The following is a 27,975-nucleotide window of genomic DNA, read 5'->3' on the forward strand; positions in this document are numbered from 1 at the left end:
CGCGCGTGTATCTCAGTATCTCGGGCAGCAGAAAGTAAATAATCTCTCATGGATGTCACGAAGCAGCACACGGACCAATAAGGATAATTGGATCGTGTGCCCCGCCGGCGCTGCAAGAAAGCGGGCTCAGCGGCGGGGAATCGATAGCGCTATCCTCCCGGCTTTTTATCTCTTTCCTCTCCCGTCGCTTGCTATTGACCCGAGATAGTGACGGATGAGCGGAGGCGGCGCGGGAAGCGGCCCTCCCTCTCGTCCTCCTCTCGTCCTCCACTGACCCCTGCGGGCCAGACATGTCACAAACATGTCCGGAAACATCTGCAGCGACATCCTGGGGAGGTATCTGTTGAAAAATGTATTTCTCGCGGACGAAATGTTCCACGCCCCAAGTATGGAAGAGGGGTGCGCGACTTGTGGAAGCTGCAGGGCGTCCTGGCTTTTCCGACCTTCCAAAATGTGCTTTTTGTTGTTGTTATTGTTGGGCCACGTATTCAAGGGAAGGAAATTTGAAGCACCTGTCACAGCCTTGTATTCATTTTTTTTCCCCCTTACTGCAGCCGCAAACCGGTTTGACCTGTCCGTTATTCGCAATGGGAAGCTAATATTGGTGCTTCATCTTTATCTTGTGCGCCTTGTTTGCACAGTTGTATTCCCACAGGCGTTATGCGAAATGTTCCTATGACATTGGCACCTGGCACACATGAAAGAAACACAACCATGAGAAATCGTCCACCGAGGTTAAAAAGAAGAACAGCCTACTAGAATGGCGACACTCTATTCGTTGACTGGCGGCAGGTGCATGCTGATTCACATTTGTCAAGGTGATCGGTTCCATCCGAACAGGCAGCTTTGAGAGGGTGTGTCGACTTATGCAACCACATTGTCTCACTTCTTTTGTTTTCTGAGGAGAGTGGCACTTTGCAGGAAACATTAGACGCTGGCCAAGGTCAGAGAGATAAAAGCCAGTTAATTTGGTCTTCATGTCACCTCAACAAAGCAAAGTGGCTCTGATGGAAAAAAAAATGATTTCATTTTCAAAAGCTCTACTTTGTGAAAACATACAGCCATGTCATCGTCAAATCAATTTCAACACAATGAAACCCTTTCTAGGCGGCTCGGTGGCGCACTGGGTAGCACGTCCGCCTCACAGTTACGAGGTTGCGGGTTCGATTCCACCTCCGGCCCTCCCTGTGTGGAGTTTGCATGTTCTCCCCGGGCCCGCGTGGGTTTTCTCCGGGCACTCCGGTTTCCTCCCACATTCCAAAAACATGCTTGGTAGGCCGATTGAAGACTCCAAATTGTCCCTAGGTGTGAGTGTGTGTGCGATTGGTTGTCTGTCTCTGTGTGCCCTGCGATTGGCTGGCAACCAGTTCAGGGTGTCCCCCGCCTACTGCCCGATGACGGCTGGGATAGGCTCCAGCACGCCCGCAACCCCCGTGGGGACTAAGCGGTTCAGAAAACGGATGGATGGATGAAACCCTTTTTGCTTTGTTCAGTGCAGCCCTTCTGCTTTGTGCGCCTTGGCCACTAGGGGGCAGAAGAATGCAGACATCCAAAGGCCAGATTGGCCTACGTGATGGACCGTTTCAGACCGGGAGCCATATGTTTGACACCCTGTTCCAAATTCAAATTTGCCTGTTACCCATCTAACTTGTCGTGATGCGTGATGTGACGTGTAGCCGTGCCGGGCCGCCTATCACGGTGACAAACGTGGCCTTTCATCTGGCCGCCATGCTGCCTTCCGGCCTCGCAAATTTATGCTTTTGGGGCCGAACGACTGCTCTCTGCAAACTTGTGGGCTCAAGTTGGTGGGAGTGGGTGCGGTTGCTATGGCAATAAGCTCCTAGCTACAACAAGGCTGGTTTTGTCTTGGGGACAACCGGTTCCCTTTTTACTTCCCCTTTCTCACTTTTTGCCCCTCTCTCGCTCTCTCTCTCTCTCTCTCTCTCTCTCTCTCTCTCTCTCTCTCTCTCTCTCTCTCTCTCTCTCTCTCTCTCTCTCTCTCTCTCTCTCACTCACTGGGTGTTTCTCCCATCATGTCCCGGCACGGGAGGAATGTTTACAGGATGTTATCTCTTTCTTTCCCAGTGTGCCTCACGGTCCGTCCATCCGTCTGAAATGCTGGCAAATGATAGAGGAGTTTCAGAGGGGGCGTGACGAGAGGCATCAAGGCTGAGAGAGAAGGGGAGGGGGAGTGGGGGGCGAGAATGCATAAATAGATGGTGCGAGCGGAGACTGGCGCTTGCATTCCCAGCTGGACAAGTTGCACAGAGTCTGAAGGTGAGCCCGGCTTTAATTCTCCATAAAGCAAAATAACATTTGGATCAAAGAAAGACAAGAATTGAAGCCTCTTGTTGTGGATTTTGATCGTTCAGGTTTAACATTTGAAGGTGAGCTTGGCTTCAATTCCACTTTGGTTGAAAGAAAAGAAAAGACAAGAAGGGAAAAAAAGGAAAGAATTTGAATTGCTCGTTGTTCTGACAGTGAAATATGATTATATTTTGAGTTTTCAACTTGAGGATTTGAATGTCACCTTAATCAACTGCCTCAGAGCTAAGACTTTACATTAAAAAAAAAGTCAAATGAGAAGAACCCATTTTGTGCTTGATCATTCAAGTTGGCGATTATTTGAATGTAATCTTGGCTTTGATTCTCTAGTAAAGAACACTTGAGAACATTTTTCGATAAAAGAAAATGAAGTGCACATTTCAAGCACCTTTTTGAAAGAATGAAAGTGACATTGAATGACTGAAGGCCTTGTTTTGCTCTTCCGACGCATTTTGAAGAATCCAATTTGAAGGTATGCTCAGCTTTAAGCCTTCATTAATTTAAAGCATTGAGGAAAAAAAAGCAAGACTCTCTCTTGCACTGCAGGCGCATTGAGACCGCTCAAGGTCCACTTGGCTTTGGTTTCACTCTTTAACCGAAAAGCAAGTGAAAAAATCAAATTGGCCAGTCAAGTTGTTTGGATGGTGCTGTTGTCACGCATGACGCGACGTGCTGTCAAGTGACCCGGAATGTTCCATTTGATTCGTCTTGCGCCGCTAATCAATTGTTCTGCGTTTGAGCGCAAAGAAGGGCCATTTTGTGTTGTTGCTGTTGTTGAAAAGCAGGACAAATCTTCGGCTGCCGTCGTCAAGGCCGCAGTAGAGGGGGGATGGGGAGGGGGGGTAGATGGGCCTCGCCCTCAGAAAAAAAAAAATCAACCTTATGTGTGTGTGTGTGCCAAACTTTGGATAAAAATGCTACACAGTGCGTCATTTGGGGGCACACATGGCGATGAGGACAAGGTTGCTCAAGTGCGCTGCCGAAGGCTTTTCATTAGCCAGGCTTGGGTGTGCCTTTTTTCCGCCTTCTCCTGGGAGTCCAACTTAGATCATCTCCCCGGTGTCTTTTCTCCTGCCGACACAATACGTGACGTGTCGGCGCCGTAAAATCCCCCTGCTTGTTTCTTCCACTGTCAGCATCTGCGCTTGCTCTGGCTGGCCGCCATTTTTAGACAAGTCCAACTAAATGAGCAATCCCAAAGCGTTGATGGGATTCGCGTGTGTGTGCGTGTGTGTGTGCAGCCGTGAGGGTGCGGCATTGTGAAGACGCGTGCAGACGTGTCAGGACAAGGTTTGGGTCCTGCCTGGGACTTTGGCGAGCTTTTTGAAGAAAACGTGAGCGCCCATTTTGATGTCTGGCGCGGCCGTCCACCGATCAATTGTAGAATTGAACAAGCCGGCACATATTCAAGACACCAGGCTAGTTTTTGCGTTGTGCTCGGGAAAGTGTCTGAAAATGTCTTCTTTAAGGGTGTCTGTCCCTCCATGTGTCCTTTCAGGCTGTGGCGGAATCATTTTGACAAGCGGCTTTGAAATTGCGCAACCATGGACAGCGTGGCCAACTGGCTGGTGGACAACAAGGACAAGATTGAGAAAGGGGTGAACATCATGGGGCAAGCGTCAGAGGTCCTGGCCGCCACGGTGGGCCAGCTGCACCCCATCCTGGAGGCCGTTTTCTTGGCCTCAGCCGAGATCCTCAGCAACCCGGAGGGCAAGGAGGCCGTCTACTTGAGCCAGAAGATCGAGCAGGTCAACCAGAAGCTGGTGGGCATCAATAGCGACATCGACCAGATCGCCCTGGAGCTGCAGAGGACGTCCATGAACAAGCAGAACTTCGACCGTGAGGCGCACATACTGGGGCAGTACGAAAAGTTCCAGGAGTTCGTCAACGCCAAGCCCAGCATGAAGGAGAAGAAGAAGGAGAAGTTCATTAAGTATTATGAGAACACAAAGGCTGACTTGAACTTGGATGCCCTCTACAACGCCGTCACGGGGGAGAACACGGCCGGCGACCCCATGCTGGACACGGTGGTTGACACGGAGCAAAGGAGCCGCAGGGCGGTGGAGGACTTCTGCGCTCGGCTCAAGAAGCTCTTTGTGATGGGCCTCATCGCCGTCATGGGCTACGCCGCCCTCCGAGAAGGCGCGGTGGAAACGGGCCTGACGACCAAGTGGCACGAGCGGATGGACGATGTGGAGAAGCGCATGAAAGCGGCCGTGGACCACTGCACGGAGACCTTCGTGGACCAGGCCAAGCTGGACCTGGAGGAAGCACTGGAGAAGGCCTCCTGCGCGGTCAGTGAGGACTTGACGCGTTCACTGCTCTCGGCACTGGTCAAGAAGTACGACTGGGTCAACTGGTCGGTGCGCGCCTTCAACAGGCGCGAGCGCATCTTCTTGTACAACTGGCTGGCGGGACGCAAGTTCCACGGCAGCGGCGGGGCCAACTGGTTCGAGCTGACCATGGACAACAAGGTCATGGTGGTGGTGTCCTTCTGCGTGGATCCGCCGCCCATCGACAAGACTCGCATCTATGAGCAGATCGAGCAGCAGCGGCTGAAGCGGCTGAAGGGCAACATGGTGGATGTGGCCCTGACGCTCAACCGCTGCTTCCCTGACTGCCTGGTGCACGCTGTCAGCCTCTACAAGGAGGTGGTGGAGTCCAACAACTTCAACGTGGAGTCCTACTACTACGCCAGGCACAAGGAGGCCTTCCTCTTCATCCACCCGCAGTAGAGCCTTGCTGATGTGATGGAATATCTGAACTGGCAGGGGGACATATGATGGAAAATACACATTTTATTTGTCGACTCAGTGTTTGTTGCCGTATGGGTTTCTTCTTTTCTTTTTGGGCAGAGAATGCGGTCCACTTTTTTTGTTTTTCACAAATGCATATGAACAAGTGTCAGATTGCCGATAATCGCAAGCAAAAAGATGGCGCCGGTCGGCTTCACCGTCTCGGCAAAGATGAGCATGTTTGAGCTTTGCAAAAGTAACTGAGCAGCAGCGAGCCAGGCAGCCTGTTTGCGTAAACGCTCCCATTGCGGAAGACGGACATGAGCACACATTGTAACCGATTTTTATTTTTGGCAACAATCTGACGCGCTTGTATCACTGTGATGTTCTAAATGTTGCCTTTTTGTCGTTTTGCAGGTCCACGTTTTGAAATTGGCAAAAAAAGAATGTAATGTACAGAACCTGCGTGAAAATAAATCTACATTAAAAATATTTCTAATTTGCCATTTGATCTTCAAGACCAAAATGTTGAATGGTGACGATTCTTTGGGCATGCGTCTTTCAGGCTTCAGCCATCGTGTGCTTTCGGACCAGCCTTCTCTGTTTGCTGTGTCAATATTACTCGTGTCCGTTTCTTACCTAAAGCCATTTAGTGTAGCGTTTCCTATTTACCATACCTGCCGACAAGACAGGGAGGGGCTGCTTGCTAAACCATGAAGGTCAGCTAGCAGACATCTCCTGAAATGAAGCCCCCAAACAACATTAAGATTGTTTACTGTTTGGAGAAATTCAGGGAGGACTCTTTTGTCCTTTTTATTTGTTGGTATTATAAACACACAGCTGGTTTACGACCAGGCCCAAGAATGCAAAACTAAAAAAAACAAAATGTGTCCGGGGCCTTAAATAGGCGTTAAGAAACATTAAATGGAGCCCAATTTCAAAGTTATGAGATGTCACAGACACAAGAGGGACACTTCAAGCTATATTATAATTAAACTTCGATTAATAATTTTGAATGAAACTTTCACCTCATGTAGAATTAAAAAAAAAAAATTCCACATTTTTTTCCGTCTCAAGTTACAGCTGTTGTGAAAGCGCTAGCTGAATAAGAATGCGTCGGCTATCTACGCAATCCATGAAGGGCCAACGCATTTTTAGTTTACCAAGTGGGTGGAGAGCCGCTTGGGATGACGTCACTTAGTGGTACCTCCCGAAACTGGTGCGCCTAGATCACGTGACCAGAACACGGAAGCACGCTGAAGTGGAGCTTTTTGACGTCTTCTGTTTTTGAAACTTTTTTTCACTTCTTTTAGTTGAGGTGAGTAATACGAAATCACTAATTTAGTAAATATTATACCGCTTCAGATTGCTGTCGAGCTGGTTGAGCTCTTCAAATCGACTGTTTCGTTCTCATGTTACTTGTCAATGAGTGCTGCGTTCCCGAAGCTTCGTGCCTTCTGAAAAAAATATGTTGGAGTGGTTTGCGATTGTTAAGTGGTAAAAGTTAAGTGGTAAAAGTCAGCATATTAACAGTAGAACGAGATAAAGTGTTGAGTCCAACTTTTCTGGGCGTTGGTCGCATGAGCGCTTGGTCGTGACGTCACTAACCCGTTTTTGGTGCTTGAGTTTTGCGTTGAGTTTGTTCGTGGGCGGTTTAAGCAATCTTGTTAACGTGGCTGTCTTGTTTGTCTCTCAGCTTGTCGATCGATGGCTTGGCTGGCCATTATGAGAGCTCATTAACGGGCTGTTGGCTTTCAGCTCTCCCATAAGTGCCCTCACGATTGGAGATTGTTTTGTAGGCTGTGGACACTTGAACAATCTTGCACGCAACATGCACCATTACGACGTTTCTGGAACACGCACATGTTGTATGTTTTGACATTTACATTTGAAACAACGCGAAAAATGACCCGTGACCAGTTCTTAAGGTACACTTAATGCCCACGTCACGCTAAAATGTGTGGTGTTATCTTCATAGGCCTCCGACCGGGCTTTGTTTCAAATATTTTGTCCCTCTCGCGTTTTAAAGTAGTTGCAAAATTCAGCAATTTTTTTTTTGGGCTTCAAAACATGTAATTCAATTGAACCCACAGCCAGCCAAGAAAGTAGATGTGGAAAATACTTAAAAAATTAAAAATCAATCTTCTGAAACTACTGAACACATTTTCAGGTTCTTTCTCATTTAATACGCAAGCACTTTTAATTGTTAAATGTTTTTTTAAACAGTTTTAATAACAGCACGGTCTGATGGGAGATGAAAAAACAACCAGCTGGGTGCTGCTGTCCGTCAGAAATCCCCTGGAGCAACGTGGGCAGACGGGTTATTTTCCATTCCCTGGTTACCGTGGCAACCTGCACCTTTTGCTCCAGAGAGTTTGACCTCCTCTTTCTCGTTAATCTCATCCTCGCCCGCTTGCTTGTATCAAGGGGACATTTTGATATCCTTTTAATGTGTACTCAATAACGCGTCTGAGGGAGAAGCCGCAACATTTTATTGAGAATCTCTGGGGCAAATGTTTAAAAAAATATAAAAAATAGTGCAATCAACAGGCCTTCAATGTGAGGAATGACTTCAGTCTTTGGATATTTTGCTCTCCGATAGAAGCACGGCGACAGCGGAGATGGCCGAGCAGTTGCAGAGGCTCGTGGCGGAGAAGAAGGACATGGTGGAGACGGTGATGGAGGCCTTCGAGCAGGGCGCCGAGGTCGTGGCCGGCATCGTGGGCGACATCTTCCCGGTCTTCTCCATCGCCGCTCCCATCGTCAAGTTGGCGCTGGACAATGTGGAGAGCAAGGAGGCGGCCTTCATGAAGGAGCAGTTCCAGAAGGTGCGCGACCGACTGGACGCCGTCTCTGACCAGATGCAGCGCATCCACGAGGAGATCAAGAAGAGCGGCATGGACGCCACCTACTTCTCGGTGGAGGAGAACATCACCAACCAGTTCCGCAAGTACATGGACATCCTCAACGCCAAGGCCAAGTTCCGGGAAGTCAAGAAGAAGCTCTTCCTGGAGCATTTTGACAAGACTGGCGGCGACAAGAACCTGCACGTTCTCTACAACGCCGTGACGGGCGACAACTTCTCGAGCGAGTCGGTGCTGGAGATCGTCCTCAACTACGAGGAGAAAAGCCGCCGGCCCCTGGAGGATTTCTGCGCCCGGCTGAAGAAGCTCTTCTGCCTGGGACTCATCGCTTTGCTGGGCCACGCCGCCCTGAAGGGCTATGATGAAGAAGACGCTCTCCTCAAGGAGTGGGGCGAGAAGATGAAGGAGGTGCAGGAGAAGATGAACGCCGTGATCGAGGACTGTGTGGTCAGCTTCCCCAAGCAGGCCGAGCTGGACGCCCGGCGGCTGGTCCGAGACAACCCAGCGTGGAGCAACCAGCAGCTGGCTGAGGCCATCGTGGCTAAGCTGAGGAGCAAGTACGACTGGGTGGGCTGGTCGGTGCGCGTCTTCAAGTCGCCCACGGGTCTCTTTGCCCCCAAGAACTTCCACTGCCCGGCGGGGAGGAGTCGCTTCCAGGTGCCCACCTCGGACGACAAACTCAACGTGGTGGTGTCCTACAGCTCCTCGCCCGAGCCGGTGGATGCTGCCCGTGTACGGGAGTTGATCCAGAGCAAGAAGAAGCTGGACGTGGTCGCCGTGGCCGAGATGCTTTTCCAGGAGGTGCCCGGCGAATGCGCTGTCCATGCCGTCAAGACCAGCAAGGATCTGGCTTGCGCCTGGAGCTTCAGCGACGAGCTGCACTACTGGGAGCAATACAAGAACTTGTGCGTGTGCCTTCACTCAGCCTAACGGCTGACGTCAGCGCTTGCCGCGCTTGTTCTCAGACACACCATTTGTCCCGAGAAGCCAGTTTGGCATTCGCTGGAAAGAGACAAGTCTGCCTTTTTGTTTTGAAGTGGCCAGTTTAGGATCCAAACATCATCCCGGCGACCCCAATTTCAATTTGTCCTTTTCTGACATCATTAGCACACAGCTAACGCAACCATCGACTTATGTTGCTCTATTTTTGCTTTATTCACATTTACCGTATTTGCCGGTGTATAAGTCGACTCGGTGTATAAGTCGACCCCCTAAAATTCGACGGAAATTTACGATTTTATGATATATCCTTTGTATATGTCGAGCTCAATTGTTGCATTATATTAAACTTCAAAATTCAATATGCGAAATTTATTGACGAAATGTGTTCAAATTCCGGGAGGCCGTGCGCATGCAGCTGTTTATAAGCACCGCGGAGGAGATCGCGGAGCCTCATTCGACTTCCAGCGGCCGGCGAGCTCGCGCACGCCGCCCGGCACCACCGGGAGGCCGGAAATAGCTCCAAGCCGAGCGGATCGGCACTTTATAAGCACCGCGGAGGAGATCGCGGAGCCTCATTCGACTTCCAGCGGCCAGCGCACTCGCGCACGCCGCCCGGCACCACCGGGAGGCCGTGGACACACGCCAAGTGGCCGGAAATAGCTCCTGCCGAGCGGACCGGCTGTTTATAAGCACCGCGGAGGAGATCGCGGAGCCTCATTCGACTTCCAGCAGCCGGCGAGCTCGCGCACGCCGCCCGGCACAGCCGGGAGGCCGTGCACACGCGCCGGGTGGCCGAAAATAGCTCCAGCCGAGCGGATCGGCACTTTATAAGCACCGCGGATAAAATCGCGGAGCCTCATTCGACTTCCAGCGGGCCGCACACTCGCGCACGCCGCCCGGTTCAAATTTTCTAAGTGCCAACGGCTCTTGCGCCATAAAGAGTCCGCCTCGGCTGGTTCCCCATGTCGGCCAGAACAAGTGAAAATTCGGCCTCTTCCCCTGGAAGTCCGGCCAAGTTTGGTGAATATTTTCTAAGTGCCAACGACTCAACCGCCGTAAAGTGTCCGCCTCGGCTGCTTCCCCATGTCGGCCACCACAAGTGAAAATTCGGCCTCTTCCCCTGGAAGTCTGGCCAAGTTTGGCAAATATTTTCAAAGTGCGAACGACTCAACCGCCGTAAAGTGTCCGCCTCGGCTGGTTCCCCGTGTCGGCCACCACAAGTGAAAATTCTGCCTCTTCCCCTGGAAGTCCGGCCAAGTTTGGCGAATATTTTCTAAGTGCCAACGACTCAACCGCCGTAAAGTGTCCGCCTCGGCTGGTTCCTCCGGTCGGCCAGAACAAGTGAAAATTTGGCCTCTTCCCCTGGAAGTCTGGCCAAGTTTGGCGAATATTTTCTAAGTGCCAACGACATTCATTTAGACATGGCGATTGAATGTTTACGTACCGGTAGTTATTGTCGTTGCTTGACGCGCGATGACTCACACATTCGCTCAATACCCAGTACTTCCTCCTAGCAGTCATCGTCACTGCCTGGCTTTCGATGTCCGTTATTGAGGTGAGAATATTTGAAATTGTTGCTGAGGATGCGTGTTAATGCGACGAACGCTTTATAATGATTCAGTTTCTCGCTGTTTGATGAGCCTAACGGACGCACACCCACGCACAATGAGATGCATGAGAAACAGCCTTGGTTACCATCACATTTGAAGCGATGAATACGAAGTTAAATTTTATGACTCGGTGTATAAGTCGAGGTCGATTTTTTTCGGTCGATTTTGGATCGAAAAATGTCGCCCAATACACCGGCAAATACGGTATGTTCTGTACTTTATGAATGTGTCCGCCGTGCTGTTATTCACCACTAGGATCAAATTTTGGATTGTGTAAGAAAGTTTATCATCGGAGCATTTTTCTGTACTTTATGAATGTATCCACCGTGCTGTTATTCACCACTAGGATCAAATTTTGGATTGCCTAAGAAAGTTTATCATCGGAGCATTTTTCCTGATATTTACCAAAGATGTATCTATGGAGCGTATTTCATTACAGTGGGATGATGTTATTCCGATAGAATTATCAAAATAAACATCAAAATGAAGATTTTTTGGGGGGGGGAGCTGTGTCTATGCACTGGATTTAAATCGCAGAATTTGTCCTGCTCGAATTTTCAGGAGGAGCAAAAGGATATTTTAGTGATCGAGGAACCACCCTTGCTGCCCTATAATCACGTGGTTGCGGCTTTTCTATCTTTGGCGCAAAGCGGCGCGCGTTATTTTCAAACAGCACAGAAGAAAACAAGTCGCAACCTACACAAGTTCAAATGGCGAAAGAGCAAATTCAAAACAAAACATTTGGGTAACCCTCTTTTGACCGCGCATCTTCTGTTTAAATTTTTTTGCATCCATTTTGTGTCAGTTAAACATGTCGGATGCAAATATTTTCTATCTCTCCGCCCATAGTTGTGTTTTACGGCGCAGACTAAGCAGACATTGGTGATGTTGAATAGGTGCCGCGATGCTTTCCATTTGAGCACACAGTCGGCGCATTGAGCCATCGTCACTCGTCAGGTGATGGCAAGAACGCGGACAAACATCACGAGCGACGGGTCGCCCATTGTGCCGAAGCCGCCCCGCCTCGGACTAATCTCCCGCTCGGCTAATTCCAACGCAATGGACTGACTTTTGTGTCATTCGAAATGGTTTCAGTTTGGGGGTTGTTATTGGCCACCTTGCATGTGGGTGGAGCTAAGTAAGACTGAGGAGCGTGGAAAATGATACCACATATAGTGTGTAGGAAATTTTGGAGCGCTGTTTTAATTTGTTGTGGAAATAGGTGATCCTTGTTGTTAGATAAATTGTATATATATGTTATCATGCGTTCCCTAATGAGTACTTATTAATAAAATTATTGCACAGAATGCTTGCTGTTTCGCCTTGCAGACGTCTACCAGTCCACACCAAGTCAAACGATGCTGTCTGGAGCCTCCTGACCTTCTACACCTCTGGGAATCCAAGAAAGTTGTTGATAGCTCAATCTATTTTGTTGTAGGAAATTTTGGAGCGCATGGCATTTTGTCTTTGCACTCTTTTCTCATGGTGTCTTGTCTGCGACTTCTTGTTTCACATAGCATTTTGTCCTTGCACTCTTTTTGTTTCTCATGGCATCCTGTCTGCGACTTCTTGTTTCACATAGAATCTCGTTTCTTTCATGAGACAAAGCCCACGCTTCCCCCCACCTATCAGGGGCTAGTCTCACATTGTGGGTAGAGCATTCCAAATAAAAAGAGTGAGGAGTGTAAACAGATTTTTAGTGTAGTCGGATTGCTATAAGTCTGAATGCACTCCTCGCGAGAAAAGACTCAATATTCTGCCTCACTGGTTTTGTCTGCTGATCATTTTGCTGATGTTGAACCTAACAGATTTTTGGGGGCTTGTCCGGGATCTCAATAGACCTATTTCGGGGTTCCAGCTGACTTTTCGACGCAGGACAAGTCCTTGGCCAAGGCATATAGAGAAACCCGTTTCACGGGGCTGACTCGATCAGTCGGCTGGACACCAGAGTGGTTGACGAGAACATCCGAGGAGAAGGCCCAGCAGACTGTGAGTATGAATCTTGATTCTGTTAAAAGTAATGAAAGTGCAGAGGGCGGACTCCTCTGTTTTCTAAAGCAGTGTTTCCCAACCACTGTGCCGCGGCACACTGGTGTGCCGTGAGAGACGTTCAGCTGTGCCGTGGGATTGTCCAATTTTAATTACGGAGCGCATTGTAAACAGGATCGCCAAACCACTCGTCAGTTCGCGCAAGGCCTGGTCAGCCACTTGCTAATCGAGAATCTGAGAATCTTGAGATTTCATATTGTCTCGGTCTGATTGTATTGCATCGGCACATATTCAGTTTATGCTGTGTGCTTTTGCTGACAGTGACAGACAACTATGACGGTTGTGGTGCGTTTGTGGTCCAATGGAAATCAGAGCACACAGTTCATCCGGAGAACCTGGATTGGTTATTTTTCACATACATAAAATAAACAGTCAAGTTGAGACACCTCGACTGTGATAGCCACTGAGCTGCTGTCAGAACAGCAAGTGACTTTTTTCTTATTGTTGCAATATTTATAGACCTAGTATAAAACGGTAAACAAAATCACGTTGATTCTTTTATTTTAATCACAATCACTTTAAATAGTTTATTTCTTACACCGTCTAAAACCTTTTTAAAAAAATGTCACTTTTATTTTAAAAAAGGAATACAATTTACAGAATACTGAGTATTTATTTCTATTAAGTCATTCGACTCTCCATACATATATAGGAATAGGACTTCACGTCTTTCGTTGTAATATAACTGATTTTAATGTAGGAGCTTAACAGATTTTTGTTGGCGGTGTGCCGCGAGATTTTTTCCAATGAAAAGGTGTGCCGTGAATGAAAAAAGGTTGGGAAACACTGTTCTAAAGAAGTACAGGTGTTCAGAGCAGTTAAATTCCGCTGGGATGATGGAGTCCCCTGACTTATTAAGTTAAATTCCATGGGAGGGCGGACTCCGCTGTTTTCTGAAGAAGTCCAGATGTTCAGAGCAGTTAAATTCCGCTGGGATGAGGGAGCCCCCTGACTTATTCAGTTAAATTCCATGGGAGGGCGGACTCCTCTGTTTTCTAAAGAAGTACAGGTAATTTGGAGCAGTTAAATTCCGCTGAGGTGTCCTGGGGCCTCCTAATTAACCTTCCTAATGTGTTAGCTTTCTGCTGCCATCTGTGGTGTTTTTTCTTAACTCTTGTTTAGCTCAGTGTTTCCCAACCACTGTGCCGCGGCACACTGGTGTGCCGTGAGAGACGTTCAGCTGTGCCGTGGGATTGTCCAATATTAATTACGGAGCGCATTGTAAACAGGATCGCCAAACCACTCGTCAGTTCGCGCAAGGCCTGGTCAGCCACTTGCTAATCGAGAATCTGAGAATCTTGAGATTTCATATTGTCTCGGTCTGATTGTATTGCATCGGCACATATTCAGTTTATGCTGTGTGCTTTTGCTGACAGTGACAGACAACTATGACGGTTGTGGTGCTTTTGTGGTCCAATGGAAATCAGAGGACACAGTTCATCCGGAGAACCTGGATTGGTTATTTTTCACATACATAAAATAAACAGTCAAGTTGAGACACCTCGACTGTGATAGCCACTGAGCTGCTGTCAGAACAGCAAGTGACTTTTTTCTTATTGTTGCAATATTTATAGACCTAGTATAAAACGGTAAACAAAATCACGTTGATTCTTTTATTTTAATCACAATCACTTTAAATAGTTTATTTCTTACACCGTTTAGACGTTTTTAAAAAAAAAAAAACCTGTCACTTTTATTTTAAAAAAGGAATACAATTTAAAGAATACTTAGTATTTATTTCTATTAAGTTATTCGACTCTCCATACATATATAGGAATAGGACTTCACGTCTTTCGTTGTAATATAACTGATTTTAATGTAGGAGCTTAACAGATTTTTGTTGGCGGTGTGCCGCGAGATTTTTTCCAATGAAAAGGTGTGCCGTGAATGAAAAAAGGTTGGGAAACACTGTTCTAAAGAAGTACAGGTGTTCAGAGCAGTTAAATTCCACTGGGATGAGGGAGTCCCCTGACTTATTCAGTTAAATTCCATGGGAGAGCGGACTCCTCTGTTTTCTAAAGAAGTACAGGTAATTTGGAGCAGTTAAATTCCGCTGAGGTGTCGTGGGGCCTCCTAATTAACCTTCCTAATGTGTTAGCTTTCTGCTGCCTTCTGTGGTGTTTTTTCTTAACTCTTATTTAGCTGGTTTGGCTTCTTTATCCATGAAAAGATACGTTTTATATCTACTTTAAGAAAAAAGGCAAAAATAAGTTTTTTTCTTACACAATAGGAAGGTTAAAGAGTTGTTAAAATCCACGGGAGGGCGGACTCCCCTGCTTGCCTGTGAGACGATAAAAGTGCGCATTGTGTGTGTGTGTGTGTGTGTGTATGGGTTGACTGAGCATGATCTAATTTGAGCTCTCCTTTATATAAAACACACAGGATTGTAAACAGTGGCTTTGTGTGGAAGCAGAGGAAAGAAGACTTACCACTCATTGAATATTTTACCACTGTCCTGTGAATTAAATTGGCTTTAGGACACTGTAGGTGCCATTCGAATTGCCAACTCCGAAATTTAGAAAAATAAACGTTGGGAAAATCAAATAGCAAACAAAAGTCACTACCCCAACATGAATTAAAATGCAAAGATTGGAAATTAATGGAAGGGGTCGACACCGAAAATATAAAATATCTTGACAAATGCATATTTTGGACAGAGGTGGGGGGTTGCATTATGCGATGTGGCGGTGGCGAGGCTCTCCGCACTTCAGTTGCTCCCCCCACCCTTGTTATCAGCTGGAAAGATTGTCATGTCTATGTTGTGGGCCCGTGTGTTTGTTTCTGTGTATGTTTGTCTTTGTGTATCAGTTCGTTATAAAGGTTGGAATTGCGTTAAATTGGTGCACGAAAACGGTGTGCTAGACAATGGTTTATCAGATTTGCATTGTTAAATGTAAAAATTTGAAATTATAGAATAATATGAGGGTTGTGGGCAGAAACTTGTCCGACGAGGAGAGTGCCCAACCCTCATAAAAATGTGAGAGTAAGAGAAAACATACATTGTAGAACTGGGTAAAATTAGGTTAATGATTAGAAATCAATGGTGTTATTATTATTCTCTTATCCCCTGCATTGCAAATGTCTTCTTGATGCAGATAGGTTAACAGGCTAGGACTTTAGTGAGGAGATAATTTATCAATTGATGTGGGTTAGTAATTGTCCAAATTCTAGTCACATGTTTTGAGGGACCACAGCAACAATATTATATTTAATTTGCAGGCCATTATTTAGTATGATAAGACAGTGTCTAGCTAAGTAGACTGTTCTATCAAAAAATGTGAGAGTGAAGGAGGAGGTTTGATTTGTAATCTGACATTTGGGTCCCATTTTGAAGAGCATAGATTGTTTTTGTTTGTTTATTTTTAAAGATATATTTAACAGTTTATCTCGGTGCAGTAAGGATATAGCAATTTTGCAAGACTTAAAATTAAAAAGCAAAATTAAATTCTCATTTTCCCAGATGAGAGGAAAATTGAAAGATAAGGAAGACGAAGAAAAGATAAAAAAGAACTTGCTGTTGCACAGATAGGAAGATGATGACACAGTGTCAGCGCCAGCTCGCTTAAGAACCGCAGCTGAGAATGTGATGAATGAAGATGAGAAAAATGATCAAATGATCATTTTTCTCATCTTCATTCGTGCCACAACATCTGTCTTTGTAATTTTACAAAGACAGATGTTGTGGCACGGCAAAGCGAACCATCCTTTCCGTCTTTGTACCCCAAATTAAACAACTCATTGCTTCCTATAATTTGAGAGGTGATGAAGTACAACAGGTTTTCATGGCATCCTTAACCAAACATTGGGCAAGCGTTAAAGGCACCTGGGATCCTTTTGATTCCCGGGGCCGTCCATTGGAATGTAACAGGGTGCCATTACAATCAGAAATTGACCAACTATTGGGCAGGATAAAAATAAAATTCGAACGTAGAGCAAATTACACAGACATTGGCCGAACCAAACAAAAAGAAGATGAGTTGTTTGAAGACTTTAGACACAGACTCGAAAGAGTGTTCAAAGCCAATAGTGGCTTGGAGCATGGAACTGATGTTTATGACCAACAACTCAAAAATGCTCTACATGCAAATTCGCGACCAGCAATCCAAACCTGGATCACTAAACATATGATCACTTTCCCGACATCTACCTTGCCACAGTTCATTGATCATGCTATACACGCCGAAAAAGTTGTCAATTCAAAAAGAGCAAAAGAGAAGGGGAAAACAGACACCGTGTTTTTTGTTGAAGGAGGGCAGTCTGAAGTGTTCTATCAAAATAAGACCTTCGAACCACGGCTAGGGGGGCGTGGTCGTAACAAATTCAGAGGTAGCGGGGGGGGTATAGTCGTGATTCTCCCAATTATGGAACAAATGACCAGCCCGCCTCAGGTCAGTCAAACCGGTACAATGCTGAACCTCCTATTTGCTGGTCATGTGGGAAAAAAGGCCATATAGCAAGAAACTGCCCAGGTAATTACAAGGGCGGGAGTAGACCTCCCTTATGACTAGACGACGGTCAAAATACAGTTGAGACAACTGTCTTGTCAACAATTCCCCCTGTTGATGTAGATTTGAACATTCAAGATTTGCTGATGAACAATATTGAGAAGCCAGTGACAACTCTAATGGTAAACGGGACTCCAATAACCTTTTTGTGTGACTCAGGGGCATGTGTGACCACATGTCGTGACATACCTGCAGATGTGCAAAAAAACGGTAAATCCTTTTGGGTGAGAGCAGCAAATGGGCTGGCAACCCCAGTTCCCCAGTCTCGACCAGTTTGGATACGGGACCCGGAAGGGGGAAGTTGTTGCATTCCCATTTTGCTGATGCCCAGTTGCCCTATTAATTTGCTAGGTAGAGATGCTTTCACTGCGCTTGGGCTTTCCCTTGTGTCTCTTAACGGTCAAATTGTTGTCAAAAGGTGACACCAGTTACAGATTTTTAGTCAATTTCACTGGTACTATTTTTATTCATTGGATTTGGCTGATGCAGAAGTGATGGAATTTGGTTCCCCTCTTTTGGCCCGTGTGGCCACTCTTTTGCACTGCCCTGAACAGGCAATGGAAGCCAATAAACTACACATAACTATGTGGCATAAGGACACACCTGGTCCTGATCACAACTACGAGAACATGCTTGAACCTGCCACTTTGACGACATCTTTCCTTCTGCATGATGGTGAAAGCCGTGCTTGTGTAGCATATTATTATACAAATGGCTCCCCCTGCTGTTCAGAGGTTGCACGTGTCTCCCACTCCGCTCCACATCTCTCTCTACAGGCCTCACACCGCAACGTGGCAAAGTTTAGGATTTATGGCTGGTGATGCCTTGGCTGCTTCTGACTGGACTCAGGTTAATCCTGACTCCTTTTATAGTCCTTCCACCAAGCTCTTATCTTAAAGTATCCTTTAAAACCTGATGCCTTACAGGGTATCGCACCTGTTATTTCTGATTTATCAAAAGCGGGTGTCATTGTTCCTTGCCCGGATTCTCCTTGCAATACTCCAATTTTCCCTGTAAAGAAGGCACCCCCTTCTGTGGGGTGGAGAATGGTGCAAGACTTGCAAGCTGTAAACAATGCTGTTATTCAGAGAGCACCTTGTGTCCCTGACCCGCATACCTTGTTGAATTCATTGACACCTGATGCGAAAATCTTCACAGTGATTGACATTAGCAATGCTTTTTTCAGTTTTGGTTTGCATTTACATATGCTGGCTCAAGGTACACCTTTACAAGGTTACCACAAGGGTACTGTGAAAGCCCGACAATTTACTCACAGGTGATAGCAGCCAGCATGGCTAAATTTGTCCCGCCAATGGGAAGTCAAATCTTGCTCTATGTTGATGACATTTTGATAGCATCTCCAGATTTTGCCTCTTGCCAGAAAGACACACTTGCAGTGCTGCATCACTTGGCAAGTGAAGGCCACAAGGTCAGCAAGAACAAGCTTCAACTGTGGTCCACTGAAATTAAGTATCTAGGCCACAATCTAAGTTCCCAAGGTCGAGCCATAGTTGAGAGCAGAAAAGCCTCTATTTTACAAGCTCCTAAGCCACTAACAAAGAAGCAAATGATGTCTTTTTTGGGTCTCACAGGTTATTGTAGAAGCTGGATACTGGATTATGCCCAAATTGTTGCTCCTCTGTCCAAATTGATGTATGTGGAAGACGTCTCAATGTCCACTCACTTAAAATGGACTCCTGAAGCTGAGGATGCTTTTGTTTTGATCAAACAGACTTTGGTCTCCAGCTCCACTCTAGCCTTGCCCAACTATGATAAGGTATTTGTCCAAACTGTTGACTGCAAAGGTCATTACATGACCTCCGTTTTGCTCCAATCACATGGCTCAAACCCACAACCTTCCAGTCTCAGGGTAGACATTCTACCACTAGGCCACTGAGCTGGCACAATGGGTTAAAGTTTTTCAAAAGTTCAGCGATGTACATTTTTTGTAGAAAAATATTGCCATTTTTTACATCGTTTCCAAAGCATTTTTAACATTAGATGGGATGACAATCATCACCTGTAGCCTAATCGTTTTTATTAAATCATATTTGGATTAGAAGGGTCTGTTTTAATGAGAATTGAATGGAACTTTGTGCAAAAGGGCTGCTTTTTGTGGGAAATTCATATTTTTTTTAATATTACGTCAATGAACCAACACACTAAGTACATAATTAAAAAAGAAAAAAATTAGATTTTGTTTTCACATTTTTTAAAAAAGAAAACTGAAATCTTTTTATATTGTAATGTTACTTTAAAACTGTATTTTTAAAATTATTATTGTTATTACTCTTATTATTATTGTGTTTTGAAAGTAATAAGACAATTTTTCCTGTTTTGGTTGTAAATGTTGGGACGGGAGGGGTTAAAGCAGTTGCAGCTGTTGATTCCGCTTTCCCGGAACAAGTGGAAATGCCCCCGAGTCCTCAGTCGTCATTCACCATTTGATCGGAGACTCTATTCCAACGTCTGAATCTACGAAGACGAAGTAAGTTTTTGTTTAATTAACAGCAAAGGTGAAGCGATTGTCCTTGTCGAGGTGTCGTATTTTCACCGCCTTTTGGGGAAGCAAAACTATGTCGCAGTTTGTTTTGCTGGCTCACGCTCGTGGTGGGATCGTATATTTACGTCAAATTTGGAGCTTCGGAGTGTTTATCGTCGCTGGAAAATATTACAAGATTAATTTTGAAGCTTTCAAAGTCCACCAACAAGCTTGGTGTGCCACGTTAAACTTTGGTTTTCGTTTTGTTTCTGTGGGCGTACCATGGAGCGTGTTGGTGAGTCACTGCGCAGTAACGCGCGTTACGTCATCGCGTGCTCCATATTGGATGAAGCAGTTCATCAAAGGAGGGAACAGATTAGAAAATACTTTGTTTTCCTCCAACCCTGTCCTTTCATTTATCCATGTATTATAATAGAGTCATGAAAATGTTCAAATTATTTGGAATTTCAACGTTTTGCCAGGAAATATGTCATTTCTGCACTGTAATCTTCAAAATCTTATTTCACTGTGAAAGGAAAATTTGCAATCTTCTGCTCAGCCATTGATTAATGCCAAAATAATCCATAGATGAACTGATTATGTGAAAAATTGTTAGTTGCAGCCCAAAACGTCTCCACCAGACAGACTTAACGGCTGCTTGGAAACTGCCTCCGTTTGTTTAAATTCAACCTTCAGCTGTTGTGGCCAACGTCATCCTAGCGATCCTTCGTGCCACTTTGATTACGTTAACATGTTGTCATTTTTCAAGACAGAATGGCGATAAGTATGAGCAAAGCGGACGGGGTCACAATTCTGACATTGGCCACCGACCCCACAAGTAGCTGTCCCCCCCTGTGCCAAATCTTGGGGGGCCTGTGCTACAGCCCCACGTGCTGTTCAGTGTCTCGACGCCTGGGGAGATTCATGGGGACCTCTCAGACTGTATTGGGGGCGCTGCACATCATGACGGGCCTGCTCAACATTGGCTTGGGAGTCATCCTCATGTGCACTGGACCTTTTTCCTCATGGGAAATGGACTCATCTGGCTACCCATACTGGTTAGGAACGCTGGTAAGAAAAAGTGAACCATTCGTTCATAGATAATGTAAAATATTAGGGCCTAACTATGTTTTTTTTCGGGGGGGGTCGCAGAAAAAAAAAAAAAAAGATTACTGAGAAGCTTGGTTATCCAGGAGGAGCTCAGAGCAGAGCCGCCGCTCCTCCACATTGAATTTTAATTGATCTCGTTGTTTTGTCGTCTGCTGCAGTTCATCCTCTTCGGCATCGTTTGCATTTTATCGGAGAGATTCCCCAGTCCATGTCTGGTGAGTGGCATTTCTCCGCTCATGCAAAGACTCGTCATGTTTTATCCGGAAAATGTACAAATATTGTTGATGGAGCCCTGATGATTTTGCTGCAACATAAAAGCAGCAACAGTAGACACGTACAAAGCAGACAAGTTATTGTCACACATCAAATATAAATATAATTTCATTGTTCTGGAAGAAACATTTTATTTTAGATGAAAAAATGAACAATTTGTAAAAATGAGAAACGGCGCAGTTACTTTTGAGGCGAAAAAAAACAATTGTACAAGCATCAATTGGTTATTTTTCTATAATAAAAGTCACTTTTAAAATAAAAAATATTTTTTCATTGAAAAGAAATCACAATATTATGGAAAATGTAATACATTTTTTCTTCAACGTCAACTATAATATTTTACGTATTTTATCATTGTTTTGTGAATCATTTATCTCATTCTTTTAAGAATAACTCATTTGTTCCTTTTTATGTCTCAGGTGATAGTCAACGTGATTCTGAACTTGTCAGGAATTGGCTTCGCCATCGCTGGCATCGTTCTTTACGCCATTAACATATCCGACATATTCCTCTGGAACATTTGCCGTGTTGACGATTCTTACAACTGGTCCCAAACCACCACCAGAAGCCTGAGTGGCAACGAGCAGCAATACTTGCAGCGCTGCCTGGAGGGCAAGGCTCTTCTACTCGTGAGTGCATGCTCCTTTTCTGTTTTAACCATTGTGGTGTTTTTTTTTTCCCTGCAACTGGAAGAATTGAAAAAGTCATCTTTGTGGGTTTTTAAAAAAAAAAAAAAAAAGTCGCTATTCTTTTTTTGCGGTCGTGTAGATGCTGCTGAGAAGCATCAATGGCATGGCCATTGTACTGTGCGTCCTAGAACTCTGCCTGGTTATCAGCTCCTCCGTGTTGGCCATCAAATCTCTTTGTCGCCACGGCAACGGCGAGCCCCACCATGACCCGCAGGTAACCACCCCCTGTTAGCGGGCTCGCAAAACTATGTCCAATAACAGATGGTGCAGAACAAACAGGAAAAAGGGAAGCTCATTTGTTCTGGAAAATAAAATTAGTGACATTTTTTTTTCTATAAAAAGCTACGTATGTACGTGTGTGTTTGCAAAATAGAAAGTTAAGATGCCTTTTGTTGTTCTTGGGCTTTTTAGAGCCGTGACGAGCCAGAAGGTGGATACAAGCAAATTCCGGAGGAGGAAGTCGTGGCCTAACGTGCGCCGTGGTCTTCATCTCTGTATACTCTTACATCTGCAATTTTTTTATAGATCTCAGAAAAGCATATCTTCATTCTTTTTGCACTTTGTTCAAGAATGGCAAGTTCTCTCCCATGTGTCAATTGGGCGCACTTGACCATCAATGCATTTTGAATGTGGTGTACAGTCAAACCTCGGTTTTCGACCACAATCCGTTCCAGAAGGCGGTTCGAGAAGTGAATCGTTCGAATTCCGAATCTATTTTTCCCATAATGGAAAAAGTTTTAATCCGTTCCAAGACCAAAAAAAACCACATTTTTTAAGCATTTTTTCATTTGCGCATTTTTGTCTGATCGCGCAACTGCAGCGCACTGCCGACCGCGCAACTGCACCGCGCTGGTCGCATTATTGAGACCAAGCTGTCGCTGAAATTTAGAAAATATTTTTAAAGTCCTGATGTACTTTCCAAAATTTAAGTGGACCTCAGTGCGCAGGGAGCTTAATTTGGTCCGATCGCGCAACTGCAGCGTGCTGGGCGCTCCCTGTCACATTGCTTTAAGAGCGTCTTTGTGTTTTAGGATGGCTTAACTGCTCTCGCTTGCTTCCTTTGGAGGCATGATTAGAGTTGATGCAATCCTCAGAGTAACGAAAATACAATAACAACGAAGTCAGTCGGCATCCAGGCCGCGCGGTTGGGTTTTCTCGGGTCCTCTCGGCTCATCTCGCGAGGTTCGACCTCCGAAATTTGTTCGACAACCGAAGCAAAAAATCTTTTTTTTTTTTTTTTTCCGAATTCCGATTTATTCGAGAACCGGGACATTCGAAAGTTTGACTGTATTTTTGGCTGCTTGCATCTTATTTTCTGTTTTTTTACATTAAAACTCGCTGACAAATAAATCTATAAAGACATTTGGGAATTATTTTTCCTGATTTTTATCAATACAGTGCACACATTTACCTTTTCACCATTTCCCCCAAGTACATTTTGGGGGTAAGTGCTAACGCTGATTTTTTTTCCCATGAAAATATGGTATATCTTCGAGTTAGAGTTCAAGTTAAATAAATCTGTGCAGTAAAGTGTGTCAAATATTCGCTTCTTTTTTTTTTTTTTTGCTCTTCAATGAACAACAAATAGTGGAAAACGAAGACAAAACTTTCGCTATGAGCTGGTGAGTCCTCTGCATGACTGTGTGGATTATTTGGAAGTTTTTGTGCTCTTGACTGAATTACAAGCACATCCCTGTTCAAATGGCAGTCTTTTAAAATCCGCCAAATTGTTTTCATTTTCTCCAAGTGGTTACACAATTGTGCACACCCTTTTATAGGTGCTTTCTTAACACGAACGCAGGCAGGAACATGAGTCAATAAAGGAAGAATTGGGGAATTTTGCTCAGCATTTTTCCAGCTGATAGCAGTGTTAGTTTATGCCAGGTGGGCGCTTTCATGCATGAAAAAGGCAAAGCCGTCGACTCAGCCTGGACTCGCGTTCCCTCATTCTTTGGGTTTGGGCTGCGAGGCCCGGAAGACGCTTTGGCTCGGCAGTGGCGACATGTCACCGCCCGACGCAGACGCGCGTCTCATCTCCGCCCTCGGGGTGAGAAAGCCGACCGCGCTTCTTTGCCTTTCTGTCACTCTTTAATAAAATCACATTCAAAGTTGTGATGTTAGCCAATAACGTCTCTTTCTTGTTTTATCCCAGACGGTTCAGATCCTGGTGGGTGCGCTCAACATCGGCCTCGGGCCCGGGCGGACCAGCAGCGGACCCGCAGATTTGAGCGCTTTGGGCGCTGCCTACTGGCTGGGGGCTGTGGTGTGTCACCATGACGATGTGTGCGCATCTTTCCCCTCTATGGAATGTTTCGTCCACTAATTGAAAATATGTTGTCTGTCGTCAGTTCGTGGTGACGGGAATCATGTCGCTATTGTCTGGACGCTTGCTGCCTCCTGGCCTGGTGAGTCCTCAATTTTAACATTTTATTCTACTTCGCACTTTTTTTCTCTGAGTTTCGTTCTGTTGCAGAAGTGCTTTGCGGCTTTGCTGAACCTGGCCTGCGCTATTTTTGCTCTGGCCGCCTTGGTTCTGTACGCCGCCGATGCGGAAAACGCTTCCGTCCTGTGGATGTGCCAACCGAGATTAGCGGGACGACAACGGCGGCTGCACGCCGATTGCGCAACGGTGGCTTTCCTGGCGCAGGTAAACCTCCGCGAAGGAAATTGCGGGGATACTTTTGGTCATGATGAGGAATCTTGTTGGTCCGTCAGAGACTGCTGACATCTGCAGACGCCACTTTGACAGCGCTGGCCGTCGTTCAGCTCTTCGTCAACCTCAAGTGTTCCGCCGAGGTCGTCAAGGCTCTGGTCGTCGGGCGAGAGGTACTCGTCGCCACCCACCGGCCTGCTAATGACTTTCGAGAAAGAACCTGTTAGCTTAATGCTAACGCTAAATAGGATTCTTGTTGCAGCGCTTGAACCCTTACAGCAATAAACCAAACACAATTAGTTAAACAACCGCATGGAGAGAGATCAGGTAGCAGGATATTTTCTTTATCCTCTGTGTAGAACCACTGTGCTAATAGCATCATTTGGAGCCAGCCAACATGAAAGCCAGGTAGCTTTTATTGTGAAGTCAAAGAGCAGACAGGAAATGGGCTTTGGCCTGCTCTTTATTGACATTTGATGTTTGTCCTTATCCACTTGTCCTCTCAGATGACATCTGGCCGACAGCGAAGAAACAGCAGGTAAGATTTCTCATTTGATGCTCACAAAACCTTCATGACAAAATAGTTTGCAAAGGAAAAACCGAGTATAAAAGTATAGAAAGAAAATTGAGAACTTTTCCAAAAACGGGCATTTTGTACAACCTGTTCCTTGAATTTTTTTTTAACTTGTAAAATACGTAAGTACTATACTATTCCTACGACTCATCATCATCATTGTAAAATATATACTTTTCTTCTAAATATATAATTTTTTTTCTCCTCCAAAAATGTTGGCTTCGAGGAAGCAACAAAACTGAAGTCCTACATACTTGTGGTACATTTGTGTAAATATTGCCAAGTGCACCTGAGATAAAGAAAAATGTTATCTTGAGTAACGCAAACAGACAAAAGCTGCCGCTGACTTTTGATTGTCGTCGAATTCCGATTGTGTTCTTCCTGATTGATTGCTGCCGTCCGTCATTCCTCCAGGATGTCTGTGACAGCAATGAGAAACAAAAATGTCGCCGTGGTGACGGTAGCTTCCAATCAAACAAGCGCATTGGGCTCCATCCAAAGTTGCGGCTGCTGCAGGCCTTGCAGGGTGTTGAAGGGCGAGGCCAAAGCTGTCCTCGGGGTAACTACAAGGGCCTATCACTTTATGCGCACACTTCTTTTCATTATACGATGATGTAATCGTATTACAATTAAAGAAGCGCAGTGTACAGCTTTAAATTATTAGTATTGTGTCTTATTCCAAGAAAAAGTACAGCTTTAATCTTGTAATATAATTTTCCAAACCATAAATGGTCTAAAACGGCACTTTAATTTTGTGACTTGCTGAATCATATTTCAGCAAAAATATTGTGCTGGATTAGGCTCGGCTAGGCTACATGCTATTTGGGTTGTTGCTAACGTATGTTGCAGACCATTCAGATTCTGGTGGGTGTGATCAACATGGGCTTGGGGGTGGGCAGGACACGGATACGCCCCGGTGACTTGGCCAGTCTGGGAGCAGCTTACTGGATCGGAGCTGTGGTAACGATGACTTTGGAAGCCGGCAAACATGCTGCCTTGAAATAACACCTCACTTTGTGTCTGGTCTCTCCTCTTTGTAGTTTGTCACTGCGGGAGTCTTGTCGCTTTTGTCAGGCCAGTGCCCATCCTGCTGCTTTGTGAGTACAGCCCAGATGGGCTCCCTCTGGTGGTAGCCAAATGAATTGCTGCCTAAGTACTGTTTAGTTGTATTTAACTTAAAGTTCAAACATTTACCGTAGTGGCCCGAATATAAGATGGTGTTTTTTGCATTGAAATAAGACTGAAAAAGTGGGTTTCGTCTTACATTCGGGGTCTAGACATTATACCCATTCACAACGCTAGATGGCGCCAGATATCTTTAAAGCGAATGCTGAACTTAACTCCCCAGGCCAAAGCGAACCCCTGTCATGAAGAATAAAAATAAAAATAGCGGTAGCATGAAGAAGAAAAATAAAAAAATAGCGAGAAGAAAATTAGAGAAGAGATAAGAGAAAATAAAGACAGTTTTTGCATGATTTGAATGAGGCAAAATAACATGCTTTTTCTCTCGAATATATTCTTATAATCATTTGTTTCAGATGTACTGTAATTATTTTCTGTATAAACATTTAATTTGGTGTTCAAAAGTTTTTTTTCAAACTTGAGTCTTGAAAAAGAGGGGGTCGTCTTATAATCAGGGTCGTCTTATATTCGGGCCAATACGGTAATCTTAAAGAACGGTTTGTTTTGAAAGGTACAGGTACAATTTGTATTACCCTTTATGTGCCTCCCATTTTAATAGTAAATTCTTTAGTCATTAGTTTTGATAAGTTTCGGTGTTTCAGCACAGGAAACATTTAAACAAACCAAGGCGGCATAAAATGAGCAAAATTACTTTTTTCGTGTTTTTCAAATATACAGTTAAACTTTTTCCCCTCTCTAAATGATTTTGTGTCAATTTTAAAAATACAATTTATGCAAAAAGAAATTACACAAAACCTGTGATATAAGGTTTGGGTTACTGCCTATGAAAATGAAATCCCTGTTTTTGTTGTTGTTGGTTGTTGTCAGGCTAGTTTGACAGTGACCGTGAATGTGTTGTGCGCCGTGCTGTCCGTGGTGGCTGTGGTTTTGTACGCGTTGGACCTGGCGCCTCTGTCTGTGGGTTTGTTTTGTGGCAGCGGGTCCTGGTACGACGGCGGATGTGAAGAGGTGGCCTTGTACGCCATAGTAGGTCAACTTTGCCTTCCCGCCGCCCTTCAGATAACAAGAATGGAGAAAAACATGCACACAGACAAATTAATATTCCTCTGTAAAGAATAATACGTTTGTTGTTGCAATACGCACGCAGTCAGGCAAGATTGAAAATACTCTATCACTAAGCTCTATTATTGGATCATTTTATGTATTTATTTATTTATTTATTTATTTATTTATTTATTTATTTATTTATTTATCTTTACAAATTACTGACACATTTAATCTTCTCTGTTTCATAATGTGATGTCTATTGTTGAGAAAACATGCCATGCTGACATTCATTTTGAATTAATCAGAGGTTGACTCGAGGACTGGACATCACGCTGCTGATTTTGGCTGTTCTGGTGCTCTGCGTCAGCATCATCATGAGCGTGCTCGCCGTTGCTGCCAAGCCGCCGACGCCACAGAAACGGGTCCTCAAACAATACACCAGAAAGTACATACAGTTGACAACTCAACCGCCGAATCGTTTTGGCTCGTTATGTTATGTCGAAGAAAAGAATCTGTCAAATTAAATGTATTTTCAAACTAAGAGTGCATAATATAATGATATTATGTTGGATTCTCAAGATGAAAAGTAATCACATTTTCAACTTTTGAGAATGAAATGTATTTTAGGGACATGAATAATTTGCTTTGTCGATTGGATTGAAAACACACTTTGTTATTTTGTCTTTGTTTTGCAGCCGGAAGAAAACTTTGAAGAATTTGAAATAAGTCCAATTGGACTCTTAAGATTCTTGTTCTAAAAATAAGCGGTAGTATATTTAGAAATAAAAGTCCTAATATGTGTATAGGACGTTTAGGCACATAAAAATATTTTCTCAGCACCATAACTTCATGAAAAGCAGCATTCTGGATCAATACTGACATCATGGGAGCAATTGAACACAACTGCCTAATAAATGCGTCTTGGAAATGAAACCAAACAAACAAGTCTTGTGGCACTTTATTGATTCCTTTGG

General features: G+C 44.9%; 4 protein-coding genes across 7 annotated transcripts; all 4 read left to right on the forward strand.

Annotated features, from left to right (window-relative positions):
• Positions 1-2,144: 2,144 nt before the first annotated feature.
• rpz5 (rapunzel 5) lies at positions 2,145-5,552 on the forward strand. The gene is made up of 2 exons (XM_049731728.1): positions 2,145-2,277; positions 3,824-5,552. The coding sequence occupies exon 2, from the start codon at positions 3,870-3,872 to the stop codon at positions 5,058-5,060; it is 1,191 nt and encodes a 396-aa protein (XP_049587685.1). The 5' UTR covers positions 2,145-2,277; positions 3,824-3,869; the 3' UTR covers positions 5,061-5,552.
• rpz4 (rapunzel 4) lies at positions 2,244-10,964 on the forward strand. Of its 3 annotated transcripts, XM_049731732.2 has the most exons (3): positions 6,239-6,378; positions 7,287-7,380; positions 7,663-10,964. In XM_049731732.2, the coding sequence occupies exon 3, from the start codon at positions 7,682-7,684 to the stop codon at positions 8,852-8,854; it is 1,173 nt and encodes a 390-aa protein (XP_049587689.1). In that variant the 5' UTR covers positions 6,239-6,378; positions 7,287-7,380; positions 7,663-7,681; the 3' UTR covers positions 8,855-10,964. The 3 variants fall into 3 exon arrangements, with proteins under 3 accessions (XP_049587688.1, XP_049587687.1, XP_049587689.1); XM_049731731.1 differs by lacking the exons at positions 6,239-6,378; positions 7,287-7,380 and adding an exon at positions 2,244-2,387; XM_049731730.1 differs by lacking the exon at positions 7,287-7,380 and having other exon boundaries at positions 6,233-6,378.
• An 8,409-nt stretch (positions 10,965-19,373) lies between these two features.
• On the forward strand, positions 19,374-22,946 carry LOC125975785 (membrane-spanning 4-domains subfamily A member 6C). Of its 2 annotated transcripts, none has more exons than XM_049731789.1 (6): positions 19,374-19,518; positions 20,282-20,583; positions 20,781-20,837; positions 21,315-21,524; positions 21,664-21,798; positions 21,996-22,946. In XM_049731789.1, the coding sequence occupies exons 2-6, from the start codon at positions 20,287-20,289 to the stop codon at positions 22,053-22,055; spliced, it is 759 nt and encodes a 252-aa protein (XP_049587746.1). In that variant the 5' UTR covers positions 19,374-19,518; positions 20,282-20,286; the 3' UTR covers positions 22,056-22,946. The 2 variants fall into 2 exon arrangements, with proteins under 2 accessions (XP_049587746.1, XP_049587747.1); XM_049731790.1 differs by having other exon boundaries at positions 19,375-19,518; positions 20,286-20,583.
• A 640-nt stretch (positions 22,947-23,586) lies between these two features.
• On the forward strand, positions 23,587-27,946 carry LOC125975233 (uncharacterized). Its single transcript, XM_049730517.2, has 11 exons — positions 23,587-23,631; positions 23,737-23,865; positions 23,933-23,989; positions 24,058-24,231; positions 24,300-24,410; positions 24,744-24,775; positions 25,226-25,370; positions 25,661-25,771; positions 25,852-25,908; positions 26,822-26,980; positions 27,307-27,946. Exons 1-11 carry the CDS (start codon positions 23,587-23,589, stop codon positions 27,523-27,525), a joined length of 1,239 nt encoding a protein of 412 aa, XP_049586474.1. The 3' UTR covers positions 27,526-27,946.
• Positions 27,947-27,975: the final 29 nt, after the last annotated feature.

This window comes from Syngnathus scovelli, chromosome 9, assembly GCF_024217435.2.
Source record: "Syngnathus scovelli strain Florida chromosome 9, RoL_Ssco_1.2, whole genome shotgun sequence".
Lineage (NCBI taxonomy): Eukaryota > Metazoa > Chordata > Actinopteri > Syngnathiformes > Syngnathidae > Syngnathus > Syngnathus scovelli.